Below are 24,183 nucleotides of genomic sequence, written 5' to 3'. Positions count from 1 at the left end.
CCCAAAATTAGTACTTGCAGCTCTTTCTCAGTATTTCCTAGAAATGCACATGCCTTTTGTGCATGTTTCTTATGAGGTACTTTTGAAGTCTGATCCTGGACTTTTGTTTTTTTGGGAGTCTTGATTATTGTTCCAACTTCCTTGCTTGTGACTGGTTGTTCAGGATTTCAATTTTTTCCCTATTCAGTCTTGAGTGATTGTACCTATCTAAGAATTTATCCATCTCTTCTAGGCTATTGATCTTACTAGCATTTAAATATTCATAGTAATCTCTTATGATCCACTGAATTTCTGAGTTGTCTTTTACGTAATATCTCTTTCATTTCTAATTTTATTTATTTGAGTTTTCTCCCTTTTTTCTTTGTGAACCTAGCTATAAATTTGTCAAATTTGTGTATTTTTTTCAAAGAACCAGTTTTTGGTTTCATATTTTTTGAGGTATGTTTTAATTTCTTTTTTATTTCTTCACTAACCCAGTAGTCATTCAGTAGTATGTTGCTCTGTTCCCACATATTAGAGGATTTTCTTTCTTGCTTTCTTTTTGTTACCAATACCTAGTCTGAAACCTTTAGTATCAGAGAAGATGCATGGTATGATGTGATTGTTGGTATTTGTATTGTGACTCAGTATGTGGTCAATCCTGGCAAATATCCCATGTACACTAGAAAAAAATGTATATTTAGATTTTGGGCGGGGAGAGTGCTCTATAAATGTCTATTAAGCCTATGAGATCTGTTCTTTGTTTTAGTGTTTGTGTCCTTATTTATTTTCTCTCTAGTTGATCTCTCCAAGTACAGTATTGAATGTTCCCCAACAAGAATCTGTTTTCCCCAATGTATATTTTAAGATTTGCCAGTAATTGCCTTATATTCATCTTATATATAGTAATGTGTGTTACATCTTCTTGATGTATTGTTCCCTTACTTATTATATGAGTCCTTCCCCATCTCTTGTTCCCTTTTTTAACTGAAAATGTATTTTATTTGCTATTACTGTCCTTGCCTTCCTTTGGATACTCGTGCTTATTGAATTGTTTTCTAGCCCTTTACTCTGAGCTTGTTTATCTTGGGAGCACAGGTGCATTTCCTGGAGATCAGCAGAAAATTGGATTCTGTTTTTTAATCTAATCAGAAACTCTGTCTTTTAATTGGTGAGTTCATTCTTTTTACATTTAGAGTGATAATTGATCTATGAAGGTTTGCTATTGCCATTTTGCTATTAATTTTGTGGTTCTGTCTGTTCCCTTGTTCATTTCTTTGTGGATGGTTTTCTCTTTGGCTTAGCTATGAAAGATCCTTTCAACATTTCTAAGTGATGGTTCACTGTTTTCAGAGTCCATCAGCTTCTGTTTGTTTCTGAGAAAGCCTTTATTTCCCTCCCTCCTGCTTGAAGGAGAGTCTTGCAGGATAGAACATTCTTTGTTGGCCGTTTTTATTTTTTAAGTATTTTGATCATCTCATTCCATTCTCTCCTTGTTCATAGTATTTCTTCAGAAAAGTCTAATGTAGATTTGATTGGGGTTCCTTTTTAGGTTATCTGTTTCTTCCTTCTAAGCAATTTCAATATTCTTTTTTTGTCTTGAACTCTCAGAAGTTTCACTAGTCTGTGTCTTGGTGTAAGTCTTATTTTGTGTAAGATACCCTGGTGTTCTTTTATCTTCCTGGGTTTGCATATTTAGTTCCTTGTTCTGGTTTGGGAAATTTTTCTCTTTTATTTCTTTAAGCAACTTCACTGTCTCCTTTCTCTTCCCTTTCTGAGATACCCATTATTCTTGAATTGCCTTTCCTCATAGAGCTGGATTATACTCAAAGTGTTTCTTCATTTTTTTAACTTTATTCTGCAGCCATCTTCTAATAGTTCATGACTCACATCTTGGCACCATAGCACCCTTTGTGATAGGTTCATCCAAAGCTATGGCAGACTTTTGTTCCAACAGGCTAAAGAACTGTTTCTGGCACCAGAAGTCACAGGGTCAAGAACTTATACGACATGGGAAGAATAAGGTTATGAGAGAGTTGAAGATGAATGCTTTCCCAGCAGATTCTGGACATATATTACATAGATCCAATATACTGTTTGTAAAGAGTTAAATAACTTGAATTTTGCTTTGTTTCTTTTCTTGTTCATATTCATATGGATGTGAAAAATGATACAATAGGAATAGGCAAATTATCCACAGCTGATGGTAAAGCCTTTGCAGATCCTGAAGTGCTTCGGAGGTTGACATCATCTGTTAGTTGTGCGTTGGATGAAGCTGCTGCTGCACTTACCCGTATGAGAGCTGAAAGCACAGCAAATGCAGGGCAGTCGGACAAGTAAGTACATTTTCACTGTGATCAAAACAAAAACATTTCCTTAAAAAAAAGTTGTTAACATTTATTTTGTACCTGGTAACTACTGTACTAACACTGTACATATGATATGAAATGCATTTATATTCACAAAAAGCCTTAGGCATTGATTTTGGTTTTACTCCCATTTTTCCTTATGTAAAGCTCAAGAGAAGTAATTTAAATGAGTACCAAGTAAGTGACAAGTGGTAGAGCTGGAACACAAATGTGTGTCTGATTATGTGACTCACTTCTTAATCATTGTGTTATAGAATACCTTCTGCATTATATAGGTTTTGTTTACTTTTAATCTTTTGGTGACATGTCATGCCATTTTCCATTTGGTTCATTTCTGACCATTTTAAATTCTCAGTTTTTCAATTTTATGATTCAAAAGATGTCATAGATCTGATTCCCATAACTAGAATGTGTAAGAGTTTTAGGGACTTTATTTTTATGCACCTTAAAATATCTTTTATATAGTACTTAACAGTTTATAAGGACTCAGTAACTATTTTGTGACTTGCCATTTTAAGATTTTCTCATGATGTTACGCAGTAAAAATCACAACATCTCATATATAAAAATAATTTTGGATAGTATAGTGAAAAATGGATGTAAACTTCAAGGAAACAGCTGCAAAAAGAAAAGATAGCTAATACATTTTACTTTTTCACTTCTCTGGGGCTTTTTTTTTCCCTTAAACTAAAAAAGATGCCAATTATTTACTTTAACGATTGCCTTTAAGCAGTTGCAAAATGGGATTATTCTTTTGTATAGTAGTTTAGAGAATAAATAATAGTGTTTAAAAATTGATTTTAACAGTGTTCTTATGTAACATCTTTTAAGAGCATGAGAGAGGTTATGTATACTTTTAATGAGTATGAATTTGCTATTTCTCGACCATTTTTCGTTTAGATTTTTATTAATTTTACCATTCTCATAGATTGGCTCTCCTTTGTTAAGTAACCTCAAATTCTTTTCTTTAGTTAATATTCAGTTTTACTGGCCTGGAATATTATTGATATTCTCAGATAATTTTTTCATATGGTGCCTGATAAGACTAACAAGAGAAAATTTATAACTTTGCAAAGTGTATTAAGCTAGTTTAAGTAGTAAATAGACGAGAAAAATGAAAAGTCATATATTCTTTGTTAATGAAAATATTAAGAGTTATCAACAAAACTATAGAACATGTTTGTGGTTGTCATACCTTTTCAACAAAATTTGGAAAATATAGTACAGTGCAGTGAATGCAATGTGCCAGATTTGGCATTAGTTAAGTGTAATGCCATGTTCCAGGTTTAACTTACCCTTTGCTCACAAGTTCCGAAATTCAACTGTTACTAGAGTAGTCCCTTATAAGGAAGTTTTAAGGCTAACATACACATATGGAAATTGAATGAAAGTTTATTTGGGAAGGTAAAGGAGGGTATGGTGTATACATGAAGGAGAGGGAGGGAGAACAAGAGAACACTTGAAAAAGAAAAGGTATTTCTTGTACAGGAAATGTCTTGTGGGAAGATTTGTCCAAAATATGCTTTAATCTAATAGAGAACACCAGGTTTAGGGACTTCAGTGTCCTATAAAGTGTGAAATTTTAAGAAACATACTTACCAATTGTGATTTGATACTTCAGCTTTGGTAAGGGAACAATAAAGTTATTATGTAGGTAAAATATATAGTATGGCACACATGATAAGGTCTATGAATAAAAAAGATAAGTGGAGAAGTGCTAGGACACTTTAGTGTTTAGAGTTGTAGGTCACATTCCTTTTTTTAATTAGAGTGATCAGGAAAGTCCTTTAAAAGTTTTTAGCAAAAATTAAAACAGGTAAAGGGAAATCAGATAGGAAAAACTGTGTCTGAGAAAAACTGAGAGAGGAACTGTCTTACAGAGGGACAGCAGATCCAGATAATTTGGAGTTGGACCTTATCATCTTTGAGAAAAAGCCAATGTGGCTAAAGTGAAATGAGAATAATAGGTGATGAAACAAAAGAGCTAAAAGGGAGGACTGTGGGATCTTACCAGGCTCTTGTAAGGATTTTGACTTTTACTCTGAGTGAGATTAGAGGCCAAAATCAACGTCTTTCTGGCTGCCTCATTGGAAAGAGCCTAGAGAGCAAGGTTAAAACTTGTCAGTTTCACTAAGCAGGGAGTGCTTTGTAGACTTTACTTAACTCTGGGCTAAGGAGGATGTTCTTGAATCTGGATGATAGTAATAATAGAGTATAGAAAGGAAGTTATCAATGGCCGGAAGTGACAGGGCTATGTTTTGAATTATATAAGCATTGAGTTATATTTGAAATAAAGAGGATGTTAATAGCCCTATACTGAATGTTTTTCTTAGAATATATTTGTCTAAATGTGAGACAATCTTTACTTTTTAAATGTCCATAGTTGGAATTGTTTTGGTTGGTTTAAAGAGCAGAAACTTTACTCTTACTCAAATTTTCTGTTGCTTTTACTTTCCTTACTCTTCTTTGGCTTGAATTCAGCTTTTACCTTGCCTGGATACTTTTTAGACATCTTTCTTTAAAATATGGTGACCAGGGCCTCCCTGGTGGTGCAGCGGTTGAGCGCTGGGTTGCGAAGCTGCCCGCAGCCTCTGCAGCGCTGGTTCGATCCCCAGCCACTGGTGAGGGTCCCACATGGCGTGCAGACCTCTCTGCTGCCCGCTGCTCCCCTCAGCAGTGTATTTCGTCAGTCTGCCTGTTCTGCTCCCTACTCTGGCTCTGGTGAATTCTCTCACCCTCCCGCGCTTCTGACTGTACCCAGTGCTTGCATAAATAAATAAACAAACAAACAAACAAATAAATAAATCTTTAAAAAAATAGAGAGAGAGTCTGTAAAATATGGTGACCATAAGTAAATACTTAAAATGAAGACTCACCTATTGGTTAATATATTTGTCAAAAGTACATGCTCACCTATATCCTTTCTGATTTCCATTTACTTGACTGGAAGACTCAGGCCATTATAATTAATACAGGTCTTATCTATTTTAGTAAATACTTTTTTTAAATTCAGTTTTTTCCAGTGGCACAATCAAGGAAAGACTAATTATAGCCTATCCGTAGTTGGTGTGATTTTATATAAAATTGTGTGTTTTTTTCCCCCCCACTTATAAGTATATTGGACTATATCTTTCAATTGTATAACTGATGAAACCATTTTGGAATCTTGATTAATTTGTTGACTTTTATATTTGGTTTTTAAAAACTCAGCTGATTCTTTCTGATTTTCTTTTTGTTAAGGATTGTATTGATGTAATCATCCTTGTTTATCATTACTGTCCAGATTGACCTCCCAAAACCCATGCTGTATAGTTTCTTATCACGTATCTTGATATTTCAATATTCTTCCCCAATAGCCGCAGTTTGGCAGAAGCCTGTTCAGAAGGAGATGTAAATGCTGTGCGAAAGTTACTCATTGAAGGGCGAAGTGTAAATGAGCACACAGAGGAAGGGGAGAGCCTCCTTTGTTTAGCTTGTTCTGCTGGATACTATGAGCTTGCACAGGTTTGTGTTCTCAAAACAAATCACACATCTGGCTAAGGAAGTAATAAACTCAACCATTAGGCTCATTTCAACAAATAATTTTGATACATTTTGTGTTTATTGGTTCTATATTATGATTATATAGGTTTTCACTTTAATGTTAAAAACTTCGATGCACTCTTTTCTAATCTCCTTTAAACTTTTTCTTTCATAAGGTTTTGTTGGCAATGCATGCAAATGTGGAAGATAGGGGAATCAAAGGTGACATTACACCTTTAATGGCTGCTGCTAATGGAGGACATGTCAAAATTGTGAAGTTGCTGCTAGCTCATAAAGCCGATGTCAATGCACAGTCTTCAACAGGTCATGCATGTTTTTTTTCAGTTTTGATAAATATTAACACCTTTTGGTAATAGTTACTTCACATGAAAGTGATCATAAGTGATTCATGTCCAGGTCCTCTATTATTATAAGTGCTGCATATATAGTATAAGACTGTTCTTGGAATTTAAAGTATATAGAATATATTTTGAATGAGATTTACCCTGTTTTGTGTATTACCTGAACCCTATAAATTTCTTTTAGATTCAATTAAATATTCACCAAGTTAGAAGAATCACCCTCTCGGAAATAAAGAGATGTGAACTACAATTCTCAAAACCAGGTTTCCTCTTTTTCAGAGAAGGACAGGCAAGATAGGGAGAGCACAAAAAATTGGAACAGGGCCTCCTGGTGGCCTACAGGTTCAGTCTCAGAAGTACTATCACCGCTATGGCCTGAGTTCAATCCCCAGCCAGGGAGCTAAACCATATGTGGTGTAACAGACCTCTCCTGTCTTGTTTGCTGCTCCCCTTAGCAGTGTATCAGTAGATCCACTTGTTCTGCTCCCCATTCTGTCTCTTGATGAATCCTTTCACCTCCCTGTGACCCTGCACTTCTGGCCTACACCCCAGTTCTTCCGCACAAAAATTAAAAGAAAAAATCCTTAAAATAAAAAAATGTGGAACAAAAGGAAGGGCTAGCATTACCTTCTGTTATTAAATTGTGAGCTATAGGAAAAGAAATTATGGAAACATTGTGTCCAAACTTTTTTTCCTATCAAACTTGGACATAGATGGATTTGTGTAAAAGTGCTAACATTATATAAAAATATTTTAATTTCATTTAAGATTTTAAAATTTAATAAATACTTTAAAATAATTTTTAGAATTTCCAGGTTCTGGCTTGAAGGGGTTTTAAAAGACCTTATTTTATTCAGAAAATTAGTTGTTTTTTTTTCCCTGTAGCATGGGAGATTTTTATCATCTAGAAGGAATGTTTTCAAAATTAATTTAACTTTGATCAGTTAACTCATGTTTGAAGTTGTGAAAATAGGTATGTATAAAAGAAACAGTGTGATGTATACCTATCTATGATGAATAATTACAATTTTTAAAAGCTCGTGAAACATTTCTCTGATTAAGATCAGAATAAACCTAACATTTTCTCATAAAAATAGTTTCAGAATTGCTTGGTTCTTTTATAATTCTGCATATGTGGTAAGTATATCTGATTATTAACGTTTTAGACCCTGATTTAAAATAAAGTGAATAGGGAGTTGATTTCATTAAGTTAAGATGCAGTATGGAGAGGAATCCTATGTATGTACATATATTATGTAAATTGTTTAAGGTTATAGTCTCCCATTTCATTTTTCTTCTTGATGCTAAGTTATTAGTGTTTTGTTTTTGGTTTTTTTATATTAATGTCTTTTTCTCTCTTCATTAAAATAGGCAATACAGCACTTACATATGCTTGTGCTGGAGGCTATGTAGATGTTGTAAAGGTGCTCTTGGAATCCGGTGCTAGTATTGAGGACCATAATGAAAATGGTCATACTCCCCTTATGGAAGCTGGAAGTGCTGGACATGTGGAAGTAGCCAGATTGCTGCTAGAAAATGGGGCTGGCATTAATACCCATTCCAATGAATTTAAAGAGAGTGCCCTTACATTAGCTTGTTACAAAGGTACAGTGTAATTTTCCGTTTTAACACGTGAAATGAGTTATTTCATAATAGGAATTTTAATGTAAAATAAACAGTGAAATTGAAACAGTAGTGTGTAGTGGCAGATTTAACTGTAAACAGAATTATTTCAAAGTTTATACGTTTAATGTGTAAACTTTTAAAATATGGACTCAGTATTACATTGCCAATGAAAAATGACTATTCATCAACCCAGTTTTACCAGAGACAGTTATTTAATTTTAATATACACTGTATCTTAGAGTATTTTGTTTGGTTCACCCAAAATAATCCAGATGAATCCATAATTATTCAGACTATAAATTTAAAAGTAAACTAATATAAGTAACGGGAATGATTATTAATAAGATAGTAACTATTTCTCATGATATTAAACAGAAAGGAGAAAAATTAAAAAGATGACATATAAGGAGAAAAATGAAAAGTGGTTTTGAGAGCTTGAATTCAAAAGAACAAGTTTATAGTATCATCAATACATTTAATAAAATTCAAAGGAAGAACTGGTTGAAACTGAGAACAGCTTCTACCATGTATAGCTAGACAGACAGAGTACATAATATTTTAAATGATACCAACTAAAAATATTAATTCAAAAATATGCCTTCTTTTGGGGAGGACAAAGATAAGTAGTAGGAAAATGCTGCATCTTCAGCTAGTTAATGCTCTAGATTTTTAATTCTAAAGAGATACCATAAAGCTAAACATTTTCCAAATTCCACTTTTATGACTGATAAATGGCTGTAAAATTAGGAATGCTACTTGAAAAGTGACTTCTTGCATTTTTGTGTCTATATAGTCAATTCAGTTCATTGTTTCATTACATCTGCAGCTGTGCCATGTTTGTGTCTTTAAAAAAATGGTGGTAAATTCTTAATTTAGTGGCATCAAGAAAATATTTTACAAGGTAGGGTACAAAATTTAGGGAGGCACTCACTCTCAGGGGCTGAATCTTCACCTATACCACCATAAGAATGCATATAAATTTTGTACCCAGGGCTTAGATTGCCTCACTCTAGTTCTGGCCCTAGTGTTTTGTTTTCATTGTGTGTCAGAGTGGCAAAGGTTATGTGACATCTTTTGAAATAGTCTTTTTTAATAGCATGGTTAAACTAATACTTAGGTTCATAAATGACTAAAATTTTAATTAAATGTAAAAGTATGTTCTATCTAAAGTACTTTTGATTATGTACTGTTAACGTATTTTTCGATTAAGGTGGTTAGGAAACACAGGTGATGCCGCTTACTTGCCTGGTTCTGTTTAGTAATTAAGCCAAAGCTGATCTTCATTGGGAAGAAGAAAATAAGCTTTAGAACAACCTCTCGAAGGGCTAGCTGATTGGGTGACCCTCTCCCCTTTTCACAAATAGTTTGAGCCCGGAACTGACTGCACTTTATTACTCAATACCAGCTGGCCACAAGAGCTTTGCGATGGGATTACATGTAACTACTCTTCCCTCTTTCCTTTGCTTATAGCCCCACCCTGCTTTTCAAAAGGGGTATTTGAGATTGGGGCTGAATATAGATATTAAACTGAGCTGTTGGAGAACATTTCTACTATTTCTAGGGATCCAAGGACCTCTTCCATTCCCGTTTCTGGCTAGGTATCCTCAAACATAGATTGACAAGGACATGGGAATGGATAGAATTCAAATTGAGTCTGAGCATTGATGTATATCTTTGGGAAGGGAGAATGAGAAAGGAAAGAGGTAGAACATTAGCAAAAACAAGATATGCAGATGCTACTCTGACTCACCAAAGTTAGTTTTATTTTAACTGTTTATGATTCCACCATCCACTCCTTGCCTCCTGTCCCAGTTGACTGAGAATTGATAGCAGCTCATTCCAAATAAAGTTGGGGAAAAATTAGTCATTTTTCTGTTGTCTTGCATAGTAACTGAAGTTCTTTTTAAAATATAATTTGTCTTTTTAACTACTCATAAGATGTCTATCTAAATTGAACATGATTTATTTGAAACTACATAAGTCTATGTCTATGTAATGCATGTTTATGTCTAAATCAGTGAGTAGATACAAACTAATATTTTTATATATGCAATTCCCATCTTATCCACAGGTTGTTCCTAAAGTTTGTGAGTTAATTACTGGAACTTAAAACGTATTTCCTTGTAGTAAAAACTTCAGTGACTTTTATTATCCCAGGCAAACTAGTTTGTAAGAGCTAGTTTACTGCATAGCATAAATAAAATAACTGTAGTATCCCTAAGCTCTTCAAAAGTTGCTGTGGGATTTTGACGGCATCTTTGCTTACCTGTGGCAAGGATTTTCATAGCAGTAGTTTCTAGGGCAGCAGGACAAGGACTAGGACAGCAAAGGTCACTTGTATAATTTGTGTTACAGTGAGGGTGACTTGTAGCTGATTTTAGTACTAAGCTTTTTTTTTTTTTAATTTACTGCTACAAGATGAATATAACTTTTCAAGATACTGGAATTTTTTCTTATTTTTTGGAACTGTAAAACATTTTTAGGTAATCTTATACACTTTTGGTTTAGGACACCTAGAGATGGTGCGATTTCTTTTGGAAGCAGGCGCAGATCAAGAGCATAAAACAGATGAAATGCACACTGCTCTAATGGAGGCTTGCATGGTAAGACTGCTGAAATACATTCATAATACAAATTTATGTTTTAAGAGAGAGACATAACTAGTGGACCATACATACTTTTTCCTTGTGTTCAAAGATTCTTTTTATATAGACTTACTATGGAATAGGATCTTAGCTATGTGAATTATTCATCATTTTCAGAGGTGATTGTACAATTAACTTTTATGAGAGGTAATTTCTGGAGCTTTACACACAGTGGTACCGTCATTTTTCTTAGTCTTACATAACTACAGGTTTTATGCAGTTAGGACACAAAGCAGCTTTTTAAAAAACAAGGATAGAAAAGAAGAAAGTATAACTTAAGGTATGTATATAATACTAAACATGTTCATCAAACCGTAACATTTATGCAATATTTGAAATTAGAGTATTATTTTTGTAACGTACGTCATCCTTTGTGAGGATCTTTTCTGAACTCTGAATTCCTTTTTTAAGAACCTTTTTTTTTTTAAGAGTTTGTTCTTGGAAGCAGGTAATAATAGTACTCTTAAACCTCTTTATCTTGGTCTATGAATTGTGGCACAGAGATCTATTTAGAATACATTATAGCAAATTTATGAGAAAAACATACCAAAGATAAAGACGTTATTGTATTTGAAATTTATTTTCATTTCCTTCAGAGAATGATTATTGAATGGATGTTAAATTTTTTTGACAAAATTTAAAAAATATAGGGTAGTCATTTAAGACTTTAGTTATCTTTGTTTTCTTTTTTACCTGTGCTTTAGTAAATTATTCTTTTCAACACGCATTTTCTTTGAAGTTTTTGAGTTCCTCATTTGTCTGAGAACAACTACTTCCTGGGGTTTGTTGTAAGAATTAAATGAGATAATGTATGCAAAAACACCTCAGAAATACTACTAATAGTAACACAACTGTTAAGAAACTTAAAATTTCTATGCCACACCCACACTACAGCAACAACCTGTATATAAAGTAATTAAATTGAGTAATTTACAGGCCTAACCAGCATCACTAGAAGTATTATAAGTAGGAGAGCTTTAGAAATTCTTAGCTGAAGGAGCAGCAAATTGACTGCAGTAATAATGGCATTTTTAAGTTATGTAATATGGCAAAATCAGGGGCAAAAATGGGCATGACATCTTCAAAAGAAAAGGAAATATAGCATAAGATACAGAAGGAAAATGTATACCAAAGGAAAAGTAGGGAAAAGAGAACCTTGAACTTGTCAGTAGTCGGGAAAGCTGTGAAAAAGTAAAACTAGTAGCTGTGAAGATAAGAGAGAATGTGTCCTTAATGTTTAATCACATGTGAATATTGTGTTCCCCTTCTAACATCACGCACAATTCCCCTGCTCATAAAATACTATGGTTTTGTTTTCCTATATAATCAAGTTTTCTTATCCTAAGGTTTCTTTGAAAATCATACTTTCCCCTTATAAACTTTGTCCTATTAGCATTTAAGTTTGTATTATGTATTGTTGGTGTTAAGTATGGCCTCTAAATCTTTTATTTCATGTACTTACTGTTTCTTCTCCCTGATTGTTAGTAAACTTGATTGATGGTATCATTTTTCCAAATACTTTGTATCCGTAATCACTGTTTCCTACTCTCTGCTAAAGAAATATAGAGAGATCTTAACAAATACTGGGTTATCCAGTGATTAAGTGTAGATTTTGTTATTTCTTATTTGACTGGATATCAGTAAACTTTATTGTACGATAATTGAGAGATCTTTGTATTTAAAAAAATTTAACTGTGATATTTTAATTTTTTTAATTACATTGCAATTAGGATGGCCATGTTGAAGTAGCTAGGTTACTTCTTGACAGTGGTGCCCAAGTAAACATGCCTGCTGATTCGTTTGAGTCACCATTGACTTTGGCTGCATGTGGTGGGCATGTGGAACTTGCGGCTTTACTTATTGAAAGAGGAGCTAGCCTGGAAGAGGTGAATGATGAAGGTTATACACCATTGATGGAAGCAGCTCGAGAAGGACATGAAGAAATGGTGGCGTTACTTCTAGGCCAAGGTAACTATAACAATGGAAACACTAATACACAAATGTATAAAAACAATGTATGATTTTATTTTATAAAATTGAATTTCAATACCTCTAGTAGATTTATGATGAGCTGTCACAAAAGTTAATGATAGAGTTACTTGCTGTGAAAATGGGTTTCCATACTATGCAAAACAAAATCATGTAGACTTTTTTAATATAGAACTTTCAGACCTATTATGTGCTATGTTGAATTAAACAGAGTCTGGAGGTAATGGAGGGTTGTAGGTTTTATAACAGCATACATAAGATTAATATTTCTCATGCTAATATATCAAAAAAGTTTCTTCTTAGGGCAGGATACCTATTAATAAATATTTTATGTATCTCATTTTTCATGAAACACAGTGTGGGAAATCCTGATATAAGGACTAACTTGATGAGAATGAAATGATGTACATCTAAAAAGCTATTAAGGAACTTTTTTTTTTTTTCGTAAAAGCAAAACAGTTAACTGTGTTAATAAGAAGGTATCTTGAATTTAGAAGTAGTCCTCCATTTCTATCCATATTTTTAGCCTTTTTTTTTGTAGTAAAGTTTTTATTGGACAAGTTTAAGAGGAATAGCACATTAAAAAGAAAAACTTTATTGAGAGATAATGTTAACTAGAATTCTAAAAGTATGGATTTTGAAGCAGGCCTCTTAAGTTTGAATCACAACTCCATTGCTTGCCAGTTTTGTGGCTTCAGGCAGGTTTCTAACCTTCCATATCTCAATTTTGTCATTAATTGGGATATTGTGTGAGTTAACGTTTGTGTGTGTGCTTGTGATTCTATGTGTGCGTGTGTGTGTAAGGCTCTTAGAACACTGTATATAATGCCTGTTAAGTGTTAGCTATGGTAATGGTGGCAATAGTGATGAAGATAATATTGTGATCTTGGGCAAGCTGATTGACCTCAAATTTCTTAGCAAATGGAGCTAATAACATGTATCGATAAAATGTTTTCAGTATTACCTGGTGAATGTAATAGCTTTTGAAATGCTCCTAGCTATTATCATCGTCATCATGATTATCATTATTTTGAGTCTTCATACTGAAGAATATAGTTTATTATTCTGTGTCTTCTTAACAAGTAACTTCTGCCTTCCGGCTAAATAAGTCTTGACTCCATCTGTGTGCATCATATGGACTAGTAGATGTGGTTTTGATAGTTTTCTTTTTCTTCCTCCCGGAGTAGGGAAGAGGCATTTCATTATCTAGTAAAGTAATAAGAATGTTTATTTTTGAAGTATAGCTTATTAGGGAAAAAAATCATGTTTTGCTTATCTCTGGAATAAGTTAATGACTTTCTTTAAATAATTAGAATCTTTATTTTAGGAGCAAATATCAATGCACAGACAGAAGAAACTCAAGAAACTGCCTTGACTCTGGCTTGCTGTGGAGGCTTTCTGGAAGTGGCAGACTTTCTAATTAAGGCAGGAGCTGATATAGAACTAGGGTGTTCTACCCCTTTAATGGAAGCTGCTCAAGAGGGTCATTTGGAGTTAGTTAAATACTTATTAGCTGCAGGTAGGCATTTTTGCATTTGAGAGAAGTTTTTTTATATAATTTGTTTTAAGTAAAAATGTCATAATGCAATTTTTTTTTCCTAATGTCTGATGCACTGAATGTGTGTGAAAAAATAAGGGTATAATATACTGTGTATTCTAAATAATTTACCTGATTACCATTTGAAATATCTGCAACTTTAATTCCAAGCAGTAATCAATTTATTGTGTTTTCTTTTTTACGTTCAAAGATCCTGACAATATTCTCTTTCTCGAAAGGAATAAGGCTATTTTTGTCTAATTTGAGAAGATGTGACTTATCTAAAAGAAATTTTTGTGTCCATCATGTATGTCTTAAAATTTTTATTAAGTCTGTACATTGTTTAACTCTATTTCAGGAGCTAATGTTCATGCAACAACAGCAACAGGGGACACAGCACTAACATATGCCTGTGAAAATGGTCATACTGATGTAGCAGATGTCTTACTTCAAGCAGGAGCAGATCTGGTAATCTATGTACTTTTTAAATCATAATATTCAAAAATAAGAAAAAAATTAATTTAAAATCTGTGAAATTTATAGACAAAAGATATTCTAATTTTATGTTAGTGTTTATCATTCTTTATCTCAGTTACATTTTTTTCCTGTACTATTTGATGTCCATTCTTTTGTTGTTAGCAGGGTTGTATAATCTATTGTCCCTCACAAAAGTAGGAAAATTTTGCATTAGATATGTTAATATAGATTAATTTTCTTTTAGGTACTTAGCTGTTTTTAGAAGCTTTTCTAATTTGATATAGGCAAATGTGGCTTAGGAAATAAAATGTGCCTATGTTGTTCATAGCATTATTACATAGTAAAAGTTAAAAAAGATAACTATTTCATAAATAATATTTCCCTTCAAGTAACATTTAATTTCATAAGAAAGCTGAAATAAATATTGATGTCATTATTAGGTAAAATATGAAGAGATGTCATAGGAACTATACATCATCTTAATTATTATTTTTCAGGCTGACTAAGGTTTAGAAACGTAGATATGACAATGTTGTGACAAGAGATACTCCAATTGGAAGAAATAATATTTTATAGACTTGGAGATCTTCTAGAGTAGGAATAAGATATAAAATGATGGGTTTCAATTAAAAATGTGCTCATAGGACTGCGATTAACAAGCAAATGTGTTTTCCTTATAAGTTGATAGTTTCTGCCAGAAATTTATATGCAGGCAGAAGCAATCTCCTCCATTAACTAGCTTGTCAATTTGATAATTTATTCAGTTTCTCTTTTCCTTGTTTTTGAAAAAAGCAGTTTGAAGTAGGTTATTATAGTGTTATCTAGCAATCTGCATATATTGGTACAACTCTTAAAGCAATTATGACATATTATATTCTAGTTAACTGTGCATATTTTTCCCTTGTTAGATTTGTTTCTTCAGTTTCAGAACTACATTCTCAGAGTTTATCTCAGTGACTATTAAAAAAATAATAATATTATGTTGTTTAGTTAATTATAATTAGAAAACCAGGGCTCCCAGTGGGTGAGTTGAACACAGAGCTGTGAAGCTGTCCGTAGCTTCTGCAGCACGGGTTTGATTCCTGCCTGGCCAGGGTGCTGCAGACCTCTCCTGCCTCACCCTCTGCTCCCCTCAGCAGTGTCTTCGGTCCATCTGCCTATTCTGCTCCCCGCTCTGTCTCTCATGAATTCTCTCACCCTCCCGCGCCTCTGACCTGTATCCCAGTTCTTGTATAAATAAATAATTTTTTAAAAAAAATTAAAATTAAAAAAATTATAATTAGAAAACCTAGCATATAACTTTAAAGATAAGAATCAAAAGTTTTTCAGTGTGTATGAATGTTAATAGCATATTTTTAATTTATATATAAATACACACACATTAGATTATATATACTAGTTTATAGCATATTTTTTCCTCAAACCTCTATTCTAAGGCTAAAAATTTCTCCAATACTGTTCTTAATTACCCAGCAATCACAAGAATAGATTCTTCATCCTTTTGAGATCCAGAAGTTTTTAGTAACATCTTTTCATTTTTGGTTTTAGAGATAATTATCACTAGCCTTGCTTTCACATAAGGTAAAATAAAGATAATAGGAAGTCTATAGGAAATAACTGATGTACTTCAAGAAATTCATATAGACAGAAAGGATGCAAACTTAAAAAAAGCACTTGGAATAAATGAGGACAATGCTAAAAATGTTGATTGATTGGAGAGAGCTGTGCTAGTGTGCCATTTACTGTTCCCCTTTCAAGTATTTTTTGTAGAAAGTGGAATAATTTCCCACATCAGTTTGGATGAAGGTATTACAACCACAAGAAAATAACTTCAGTTCTGAAAGTATTTCCTTAGGGGTTTTTTTGTTTTTTTTTTTTTTTTTTTTTTTTTAATTTAAAAGTGTATTCTTTCATTTGCTTCAAAGCATGATATTTAATATATTTAGATTCAGAAATTAGTCTAATTCTTTTCCTTTTGATTTTCATGAAGAATACTTGTTCACTAACAAGTATCAATTAAGCCTATTTTTTTAAACAGGAGCATGAATCTGAAGGTGGAAGAACTCCTTTAATGAAAGCTGCGAGGGCTGGTCATGTTTGTACCGTTCAGTTCTTAATTAGTAAAGGTAAGTTTGTGTAAAGCAGTAATTTTTCCCCAGTGTTGTCTATCCATTGCTCTTAGGTATTTAGAGATTAAGGGGCAAGGTACAGTTTTGTGCCTCAAGTGACAGAGAGAGATGCTACTCCAGAGGTTTTGAGGGATAGTTGATAGACATCCAGCAATGCATAGAATATTCCAAACCATGAAGACTTAACGAGTACCACTCTTATTGAGAAACATTTCTTTAAAGAAAAGTTTACCTAGGTAAGACTTTGAAAGGGTTGATAACTTAGTCTGTTCTGTATATGTAGTGTGTCTTGAAACATGGATTTTTATGGTGTTTATGCCACCTACTAATTTGAGGGCAAACTACTTTTCTATGTATTTTCTTGACCCTAAGTTTTCTTCTTTGTTATAAGGTGGTGGCAATAAATATAAGGTGGTGGCAATAAATATAGCATAAAAACTTTTCAAAATAGAAATTGTACAGATATGCCAAAATGCATGAAGAATTTTTAATTATTGCCAGTAACTAATTCTATTTGAATACCAAAACCTTAATGACAAAAGTAACATGCCATTACTCTTTAAATTATTCCTTTAGTGTTTGCTATATAAGTTAAAGTCAAAAGAGTATTCTGTGCAGATTTCAGTCATTATATTCTTAAGTTTAGGAGATTAAAGATTTTCCTCTGATTCAACGTTGACTAAGAAATGGACAATAAAGGCTATAATCAATTAAAAAGGCAGTATATATGTCATTCTTTCTTAACAGAAGGCACTAAAGAAACCTCATATTTGCAATAGCTTATAGGCAAGGAAAATAAAGTAGAGATAATTTACTGGCCAAATTATTTTAGGTAATTTGACACTTATTTGGATATGTTTATACCATAGAATTCTCAAGAATGGAGTTATTTACATAATCACTGTTCTTTGGTTAAATTTAATGAATTTGACTCATTTTTTTCAGCTATTTTATTTACATTTCCCATGTTGCCTAGAAAAATGCCCCAAAGTTAGGGGTGTATTCATTTTGTGTTCATTCTTAGATATTGCCCAAAGATAAAGGACAATACTACTGTTTCTATCCTGTATTCATTTTATATATATTTAGCCCATAGAGAGCAATGTGTTTTATTTTTTATGGTTTTTTTCATCATCTTTCTACTAAAAACTTAAAATTTTATGTTTTACTTTTTATAAAGTAGTGATTGCATTAAGAGTAATACTTGCTTTTATCTTTTACTGGCTCATATTCAAATATTTGTGGATGAAATTTTATCATATTTGTCTGGGATTTGCTTTAGAAAATTCAAGATGGGAGAGGAGAATTGATGTGGGTATATGTGAAACGAGATTGGCCGTGTGTTTATAATCATTGAAGCTGGGTAATGGGTATGTGGGGCTTCATTATACTATTCCCTCTACTCTTTTATGATTTTGAAATTTGCCATAACTTATGCAATAAAATTCTATTAACATAATTTTTCCAAACTTTGTCCATTTTAGGAGCAAATGTGAATAGAACCACAGCTAATAATGACCATACTGTACTCTCACTGGCTTGTGCGGGGGGTCATCTTGCAGTGGTAGAACTACTTTTGGCTCATGGGGCAGATCCTACTCACCGTTTAAAAGTATGTAAATTAAATGTTTTAGGTAGTCTTGTGAATTAACTTTTCACTCTTGAACATTGCAAAATATCTATAGGTTTAATTTACAATGGGCATTCTATGTTTTTCTGTTTTATTAGATAACAGTGTTCTTTAATAAACCCAAATCTAAATGTGTCTGAGTCTACTTGATCTTTTATGATTCTGTAAATTAACGATTTCCCCCCCCTCCATATCTTCTCTTTTAGGATGGCTCAACTATGTTGATAGAAGCAGCAAAAGGAGGCCATACAAGTGTTGTTTGCTATCTATTGGACTATCCTAATAACTTGCTTTCAGCCCCTCCACCTGATGTCACTCAGTTAACCCCCCCATCCCATGATTTAAATAGGGTAAGATTTAAATCTAAAACATTTAAAATTTCTTTTTCTCCCTTTTGCTCCTAGTTTTAAATTAAATTACTTTTTTGTTATAAGTAATTCTCTTTACATATGTATGCTTTATAAAATATTCAGATTCTAAATTGCTATGATTTTATTTTGTTTTCTTATTATGGCCAGAATAATGATTTTAATTCATAGTTCATTCAAAAAAATGTCATGGAAAATAATTGACACTAAAAAGATTTTTAGTGTCATTATCTGAGATTAATGCCATATTAAGAATACTTTGAATAAGATTTTATAACTAATTCTTCATTTAAAGTATGTTATTTAATGGAATGTAAAATGAAAAGCAGAAATATAGTAAGTTTCTTTTATTTTAGGCTCCTCGTGTACCAGTTCAAGCACTGCCCATGGTTGTCCCACCTCAGGAGCCTGACAAACCACCTGCCAATGTTGCCACTACCCTTCCCATCAGGAATAAAGGTCAGTTTTACTTCTAAAGATCGTTTCTTACATATTGTTCAGGTAAAAGTAAGATTACAAAAAACTAGTCATTAAAATTATTTTCCCACAAAACATGAATTTTGCTAAGTTTGCATAATTGAGGATTTTTTTAATCAATGGAAAAAGTATATTATTGAGGGGAGAAGGTAGCTAACACTCTTTCTGTTAGAATTAGAAGTATTTGCAGGAGAAATTCAGATGCTCATCTTTGATGCAAATCTGATTATGATTTCCTCTAGTAAATAGTCATTTCTATTTATGTTAAAATGTTAGGTTGGATTTAGTTGGATGACATTTTTGTAAATTACTTTAAATTTCTGTAGTAATATAAGGCATAGGTTAACAAATCAGATCAAAACTAAAATTTAATGATTTTATATCTGGGATACTTTTATATCTGGATACTTTTATATCTGGGATACTTTTCTCAGCCAGTAATTTAAAGTTACTTCAGATATGCTTGTTTGTTTCTCTAGAGTCCTGAGGTCTTATTTGACTTATGGGTGTTAAACCATTGCATGTCCTTAAGTTATGTCCCAAAACACTGTAGTTACCAGTTATAATCAATTTTTTTTTTTTTTTTAAGTTTTACCTGAAGAACCAATGTGGTTTTAACTTTTTGGTTTTTGATTACCTATATTATTTTACCAACATGAATGCTAAGTACTTCCATCAGCACTTTTCGATCACTACTACCATTCTAGAGCCTTGGCACCTTTTTCAATTGGTATAGCAAACAACTAAATGCTATACCTGTAGCCAGATCTGTTTATTCACCTAGCTGTCAGAAGATACAGTGGATGGCATAGTTCAGCATCTTTTCTTCCAGGGAAATTGAATCCCAGTTCTCTACTGGCCAGGTAGCTGTGTGAATATGTGAATTTATAACTTGCATTTATCAGTTTTGAAGATGTTAGACCCCAACAAAGGCATAAATATTAGTTGTATTTCAATTTTCTGGTACTTCTAGGTGGTTTGGGTACTTGGTGTGTATGTGTGTGTGTTTAAAAGGCACAGACTATTAAATGTGGAAAAACCTTGACTTAGAGGTGTAATCCCTACACCTTAATAATTTACCATTATTGTTCTGTTCTTATGATAAGTTTTTACATCTTTGACTAGATGAAAAAACTACACATAGCCTTATATATTACTTTAATTGCACCACTTAGCTGTCACAAACCTGCATCCCTCTATTGTCTAGTTTTTGCCTTGTGATATTTTTTAAAATCTGGAATTAATTTCCCAAAATTACTCTATGCACATAAAATACATACATTTTATATTTATGATGAAGAAGGTGGATTTGTTTTTAACTCCATAACAAAGCATCTTCACCTTCTATGGATATGATAACTTGGTGCATAACTGTTGGCACTAAACCTCCCAACAGTAACTCTGTAATGAGGATGCCATTCATGTGCACTTCTGAGGGGGTTTCTTTTTCACACAGCTGCTTCTAAACAAAAGTCCAGCAGCCATTTGCCAGCAAACAGCCAGGATGTACAGGGTTACATCACCAATCAGTCTCCAGAGAGCATTGTAGAAGAGGCTCAGGGAAAGTTAACAGAACTGGAACAGAGGATAAAAGAAGCCATAGAAAAGAATGCACAGCTGCAGTCCTTGGAACTGGCTCATGCTGACCAACTTACCAAGGAGAAGATCGAGGAACTGAACAAAACAAGGGAGGAACAAATTCAGAAGAAACAAAAGATTTTGGAGGAACTACAGAAAGTAGAACGAGAGTTACAACTGAAAACTCAGCAGCAACTAAAAAAGCAGTATCTAGAGGTTAAAGCTCAAAGAATTCAACTTCAGCAGCAACAGCAACAATCTTGCCAACATCTGGGACTACTAACTCCTGTTGGGGTTGGAGAACAGCTTTCTGAGGGAGACTATGCACGATTACAGCAAGTGGATCCTGTTTTGCTTAAAGATGAACCTCAGCCAACTGCTGCTCAGATGGGTTTTGCACCAATCCAGCCTCTGGCCATGCCTCAAGCTTTGCCTCTGGCGGCAGGTCCCTTGCCTCCAGGGTCCATCGCAAATCTTACAGAACTGCAAGGAGTGATAGTTGGACAGCCAGTACTGGGCCAAGCACAGTTGGCAGGGCTGGGGCAAGGAATTCTGACAGAAACACAACAAGGGTTAATGGTAGCCAGCCCTGCTCAGACCCTCAATGACACGCTGGATGACATCATGGCAGGTGGGTTTATATTGTTATGAGCAGGTATCAAATATGATTTGCTTAAGGCGAGTAAGAGTGTGCCAGAATTTTTTGCCATTACCCAACTTGAGAACTATTTCTGGACTCTTGACCCATGTATATCTTTAGAAATACTAGTTCAATCTCAGAAGTCCTCAGACGGATTCAGGTCGAATTAAGGATTAGCTCATTCAATACAAGCGACTGCATATGCTAGGCTGCATAGTCTGGGAATCTAGGTGTTTTAGTAGTGGGATTGATGTTTGATTTTTTGGTTTTTGTTTTGTTTTTTTTCTCTTTAAGTTCAAAATACTAAGATTGAATTTTGGCTTTTTTGCTTCTGTATTCACATCAGTAAACTGGGAAACTGGTAGAAGTTCAAGTGCACAACTAAGTAGGACATTTTGCATGCCAGAAAGCTTATTTGTGAACAGAAATACTATATATCCTAATGGATCAGACTTCAAACCTGATGGATATTTAAAAATAATAAAATAAATTAAAACACTTAAACACTTTATAACAAAGTACCAAATCAAACAGGGTTTGATTATATTGTATGTCAGTGATTTTATCCCCTGTGAATGTTAATGTGTAGTCACTTTCTAATTGTATTATGGGAAGTGTGGTCCCCTCACAGTATTACAAATGATATCTCTTAAAATGTGTAGCCAGAGAAATTTTACTCCATTATAATTAGTTTCATTGGCAAGAAGTATCTTAGAAGATTGTTTTAATGGCTCTAGTTTTTGGTATTTGTTTTTCACGAGTTCTGTGATAAAATAGCAGAATGGAATTTTATAGAATTATAAGCCATAAGAATGCTGTACTAAGAAGGATCATTTTCGTCATTTAAAAAAAAATTGAAAAGGAAGGAAAAAAAAGGGAGCTAAAATTTGATTATTTCCATCTACTCTCTTCCCTCTTTATCTTTATTCTTAACGATGGGTCAATTTTTCTGATTGTAAAATTATTTCAGTAGCTTTACATAGTATGATAAGATTATAAGTAAGTTAGCTTTCATCTTTTAAGAGAATAAAACTAAAATGTATGGTGTTGATGTTTAGTTAACCTAGAGAACTTAAGGAAGCATCTAATGAGACAAATATAAATTGCACTAGACTTCCTTCAGTATCTCTTTATCAGTAATATGTGCAATGAAAGTGCTAATCATAGGGGGTGTACTGAGTACATTGGAAAAATTACTATTAATCAGCAGTAGTAAGACTGTAAAAATTTTCTTATAAGATTTGGTAAATTTTTCTGTAAAATTCAAAAGATTTGGAAATTACTACTAAAGCACCATTGGCTTATTATACTAATTGTGAATAAATTTTCTTCAAAGTTATTTTCTAAAAATTGGAGTACAATAGTCAGAAATTTCAAATTTGATATTGCTTTCATAGCCAATAATTTAGACGATGGTGGTGTTCTATCATGTCATTGGAACTACCCCCCCAAAATATAGACTGATACTTATCCAGTTAAATGAAGAATGGGCATTCATACCAATGAATAGATTAAAATTTTTTTCATAGCCTATCAAATTTTACCTGATATGCTTGGGCATAGTTATCAATAGTGATTTGACAGTTGTATAGTTTTATGCTGGTTAGAATTATCAGAGGTTTGTAAAGTAGTTTTTCTTTTCTGTTAATTTGTCTACTACACAAAACCAAAATCTGCTTGTATGTTTTCATTTAAGTTTTTTAAAGTCCACAACTTTTTAGGAGGTAAGACAAATACTTGTCATACTATAAAAATACATTATCTCAATATTATGCTTATTTACACGTGGAAAGAAAAGAGATGGCTAGAGGGAAGAAAAGATTAAAAGCATCCAACCATCTACCTGAAACCCCCTCCCTGTCGTACATCTGCATCTGCATAAACATCCACATACACTCCTGCACTCATTTCTATAGCCCTCTCTAAACTTCTTTGGTAATAGTTGTCTTTCAGTGGGCCAATTCCCACTGCCATTTCTTTCTTTGGGTTTTTTAATATCTTAAAACCTTGCTAGACTTAGTCTTCCTTCCCTCTAGTAGCATAACCTCTGTTCTTTATTCTTAGTCCCCTTTCTTGTTCTTAGAGAGTTCAATTTATTTTTCTTTAGTAGTTTAGTAGCCAAAATTTTCTGTCTTCCCTGTTCTTTGTATTTGCCAAAGCAAAATCTTACCCCTTTTTGGCCAGTTCCCTGTTCAGTCAGTCTTAACCACCTTGCTAGCTACATTTGTTGCTTTTTAACTATAGAGAAGGAACAAGTGAGAGTCAGGTATTTAGTTTTATTAAACTAATTTCCTAGGTATGCCAAAGGAAATAAAGTGAGAAAATTGATTTTTCTTCTTTCTTTTAAGATGAGGTGATAAAAACAACCAGTTTAACCTAAAATAGAAAATTAAATTTAGTAGTTCTTTGAAAGAACTTACTGCAGTTGAAATGTAAATTATTACTTAGCCATTTAATCATAAAGCATAGATTTTTTTCATTGTTTAGTATCATGAAGTAAAAATAAGGTTTTTTGACAGATCGGTGTTCATTCTTTAAGCTACTTCTTGTATTTGGCATTTTCATTTGAAGATCTATCCAATCAAAGGAGAATATGAAATCTGTTTTAAGACCCAGAGATTTTATGTGGTTTTGAAAGTAGTATCTAAAATATATACATTTAAATTATCTTTATCTTAACATACAAAATTATCAATATGGAGTAATAATATCAAGGTAATTAGGTAATTAATTTAACATATTAGTAAATGACCTTTTCTTTGCTCTGGGTCCTTAAAGATTCAAACAGTGTTTTGTTTCGTTTTGTTTTGTTTCCTCCTTTGTTTTTCTTTTGACTTTTAAGTGGACTTAAAAAA

The 24,183-nt window shown here is 33.1% G+C and overlaps 1 protein-coding gene across 5 annotated transcripts in view; it reads left to right on the top strand.

Moving 5' to 3' along the window:
- ANKRD17 (ankyrin repeat domain 17) overlaps positions 1 to 24,183 on the top strand; it is a 145,658-nt gene that overhangs the window by 70,776 nt on the left and 50,699 nt on the right. For 3 of the 5 annotated variants that reach the window (XM_054687999.1, XM_054688000.1, XM_037529585.2), the window contains exons 3-15: positions 2,159 to 2,315; positions 5,705 to 5,852; positions 6,047 to 6,194; positions 7,604 to 7,837; positions 10,367 to 10,461; positions 12,234 to 12,471; positions 13,820 to 14,011; positions 14,388 to 14,497; positions 16,545 to 16,632; positions 18,120 to 18,247; positions 18,472 to 18,615; positions 18,990 to 19,092; positions 20,567 to 21,319. In XM_054687999.1, coding sequence (XP_054543974.1) covers positions 2,159 to 2,315; positions 5,705 to 5,852; positions 6,047 to 6,194; positions 7,604 to 7,837; positions 10,367 to 10,461; positions 12,234 to 12,471; positions 13,820 to 14,011; positions 14,388 to 14,497; positions 16,545 to 16,632; positions 18,120 to 18,247; positions 18,472 to 18,615; positions 18,990 to 19,092; positions 20,567 to 21,319 — 2,538 coding nt within the window. The remainder of the gene's footprint in view (positions 1 to 2,158; positions 2,316 to 5,704; positions 5,853 to 6,046; positions 6,195 to 7,603; positions 7,838 to 10,366; positions 10,462 to 12,233; positions 12,472 to 13,819; positions 14,012 to 14,387; positions 14,498 to 16,544; positions 16,633 to 18,119; positions 18,248 to 18,471; positions 18,616 to 18,989; positions 19,093 to 20,566; positions 21,320 to 24,183) is intronic. The other 2 variants (XM_054688001.1, XM_054688002.1) reach the window with 1 other exon arrangement.

This window comes from Talpa occidentalis, unplaced genomic scaffold (assembly GCF_014898055.3).
Source record: "Talpa occidentalis isolate TD23 unplaced genomic scaffold, MPIMG_talOcc4v2.1 talOcc4.6, whole genome shotgun sequence".
NCBI classification, from domain to species: domain Eukaryota; kingdom Metazoa; phylum Chordata; class Mammalia; order Eulipotyphla; family Talpidae; genus Talpa; species Talpa occidentalis.
The sequence above is the reverse complement of the archived record's forward strand: the minus strand, read 5'-3'. Positions and strand labels throughout refer to the sequence as shown.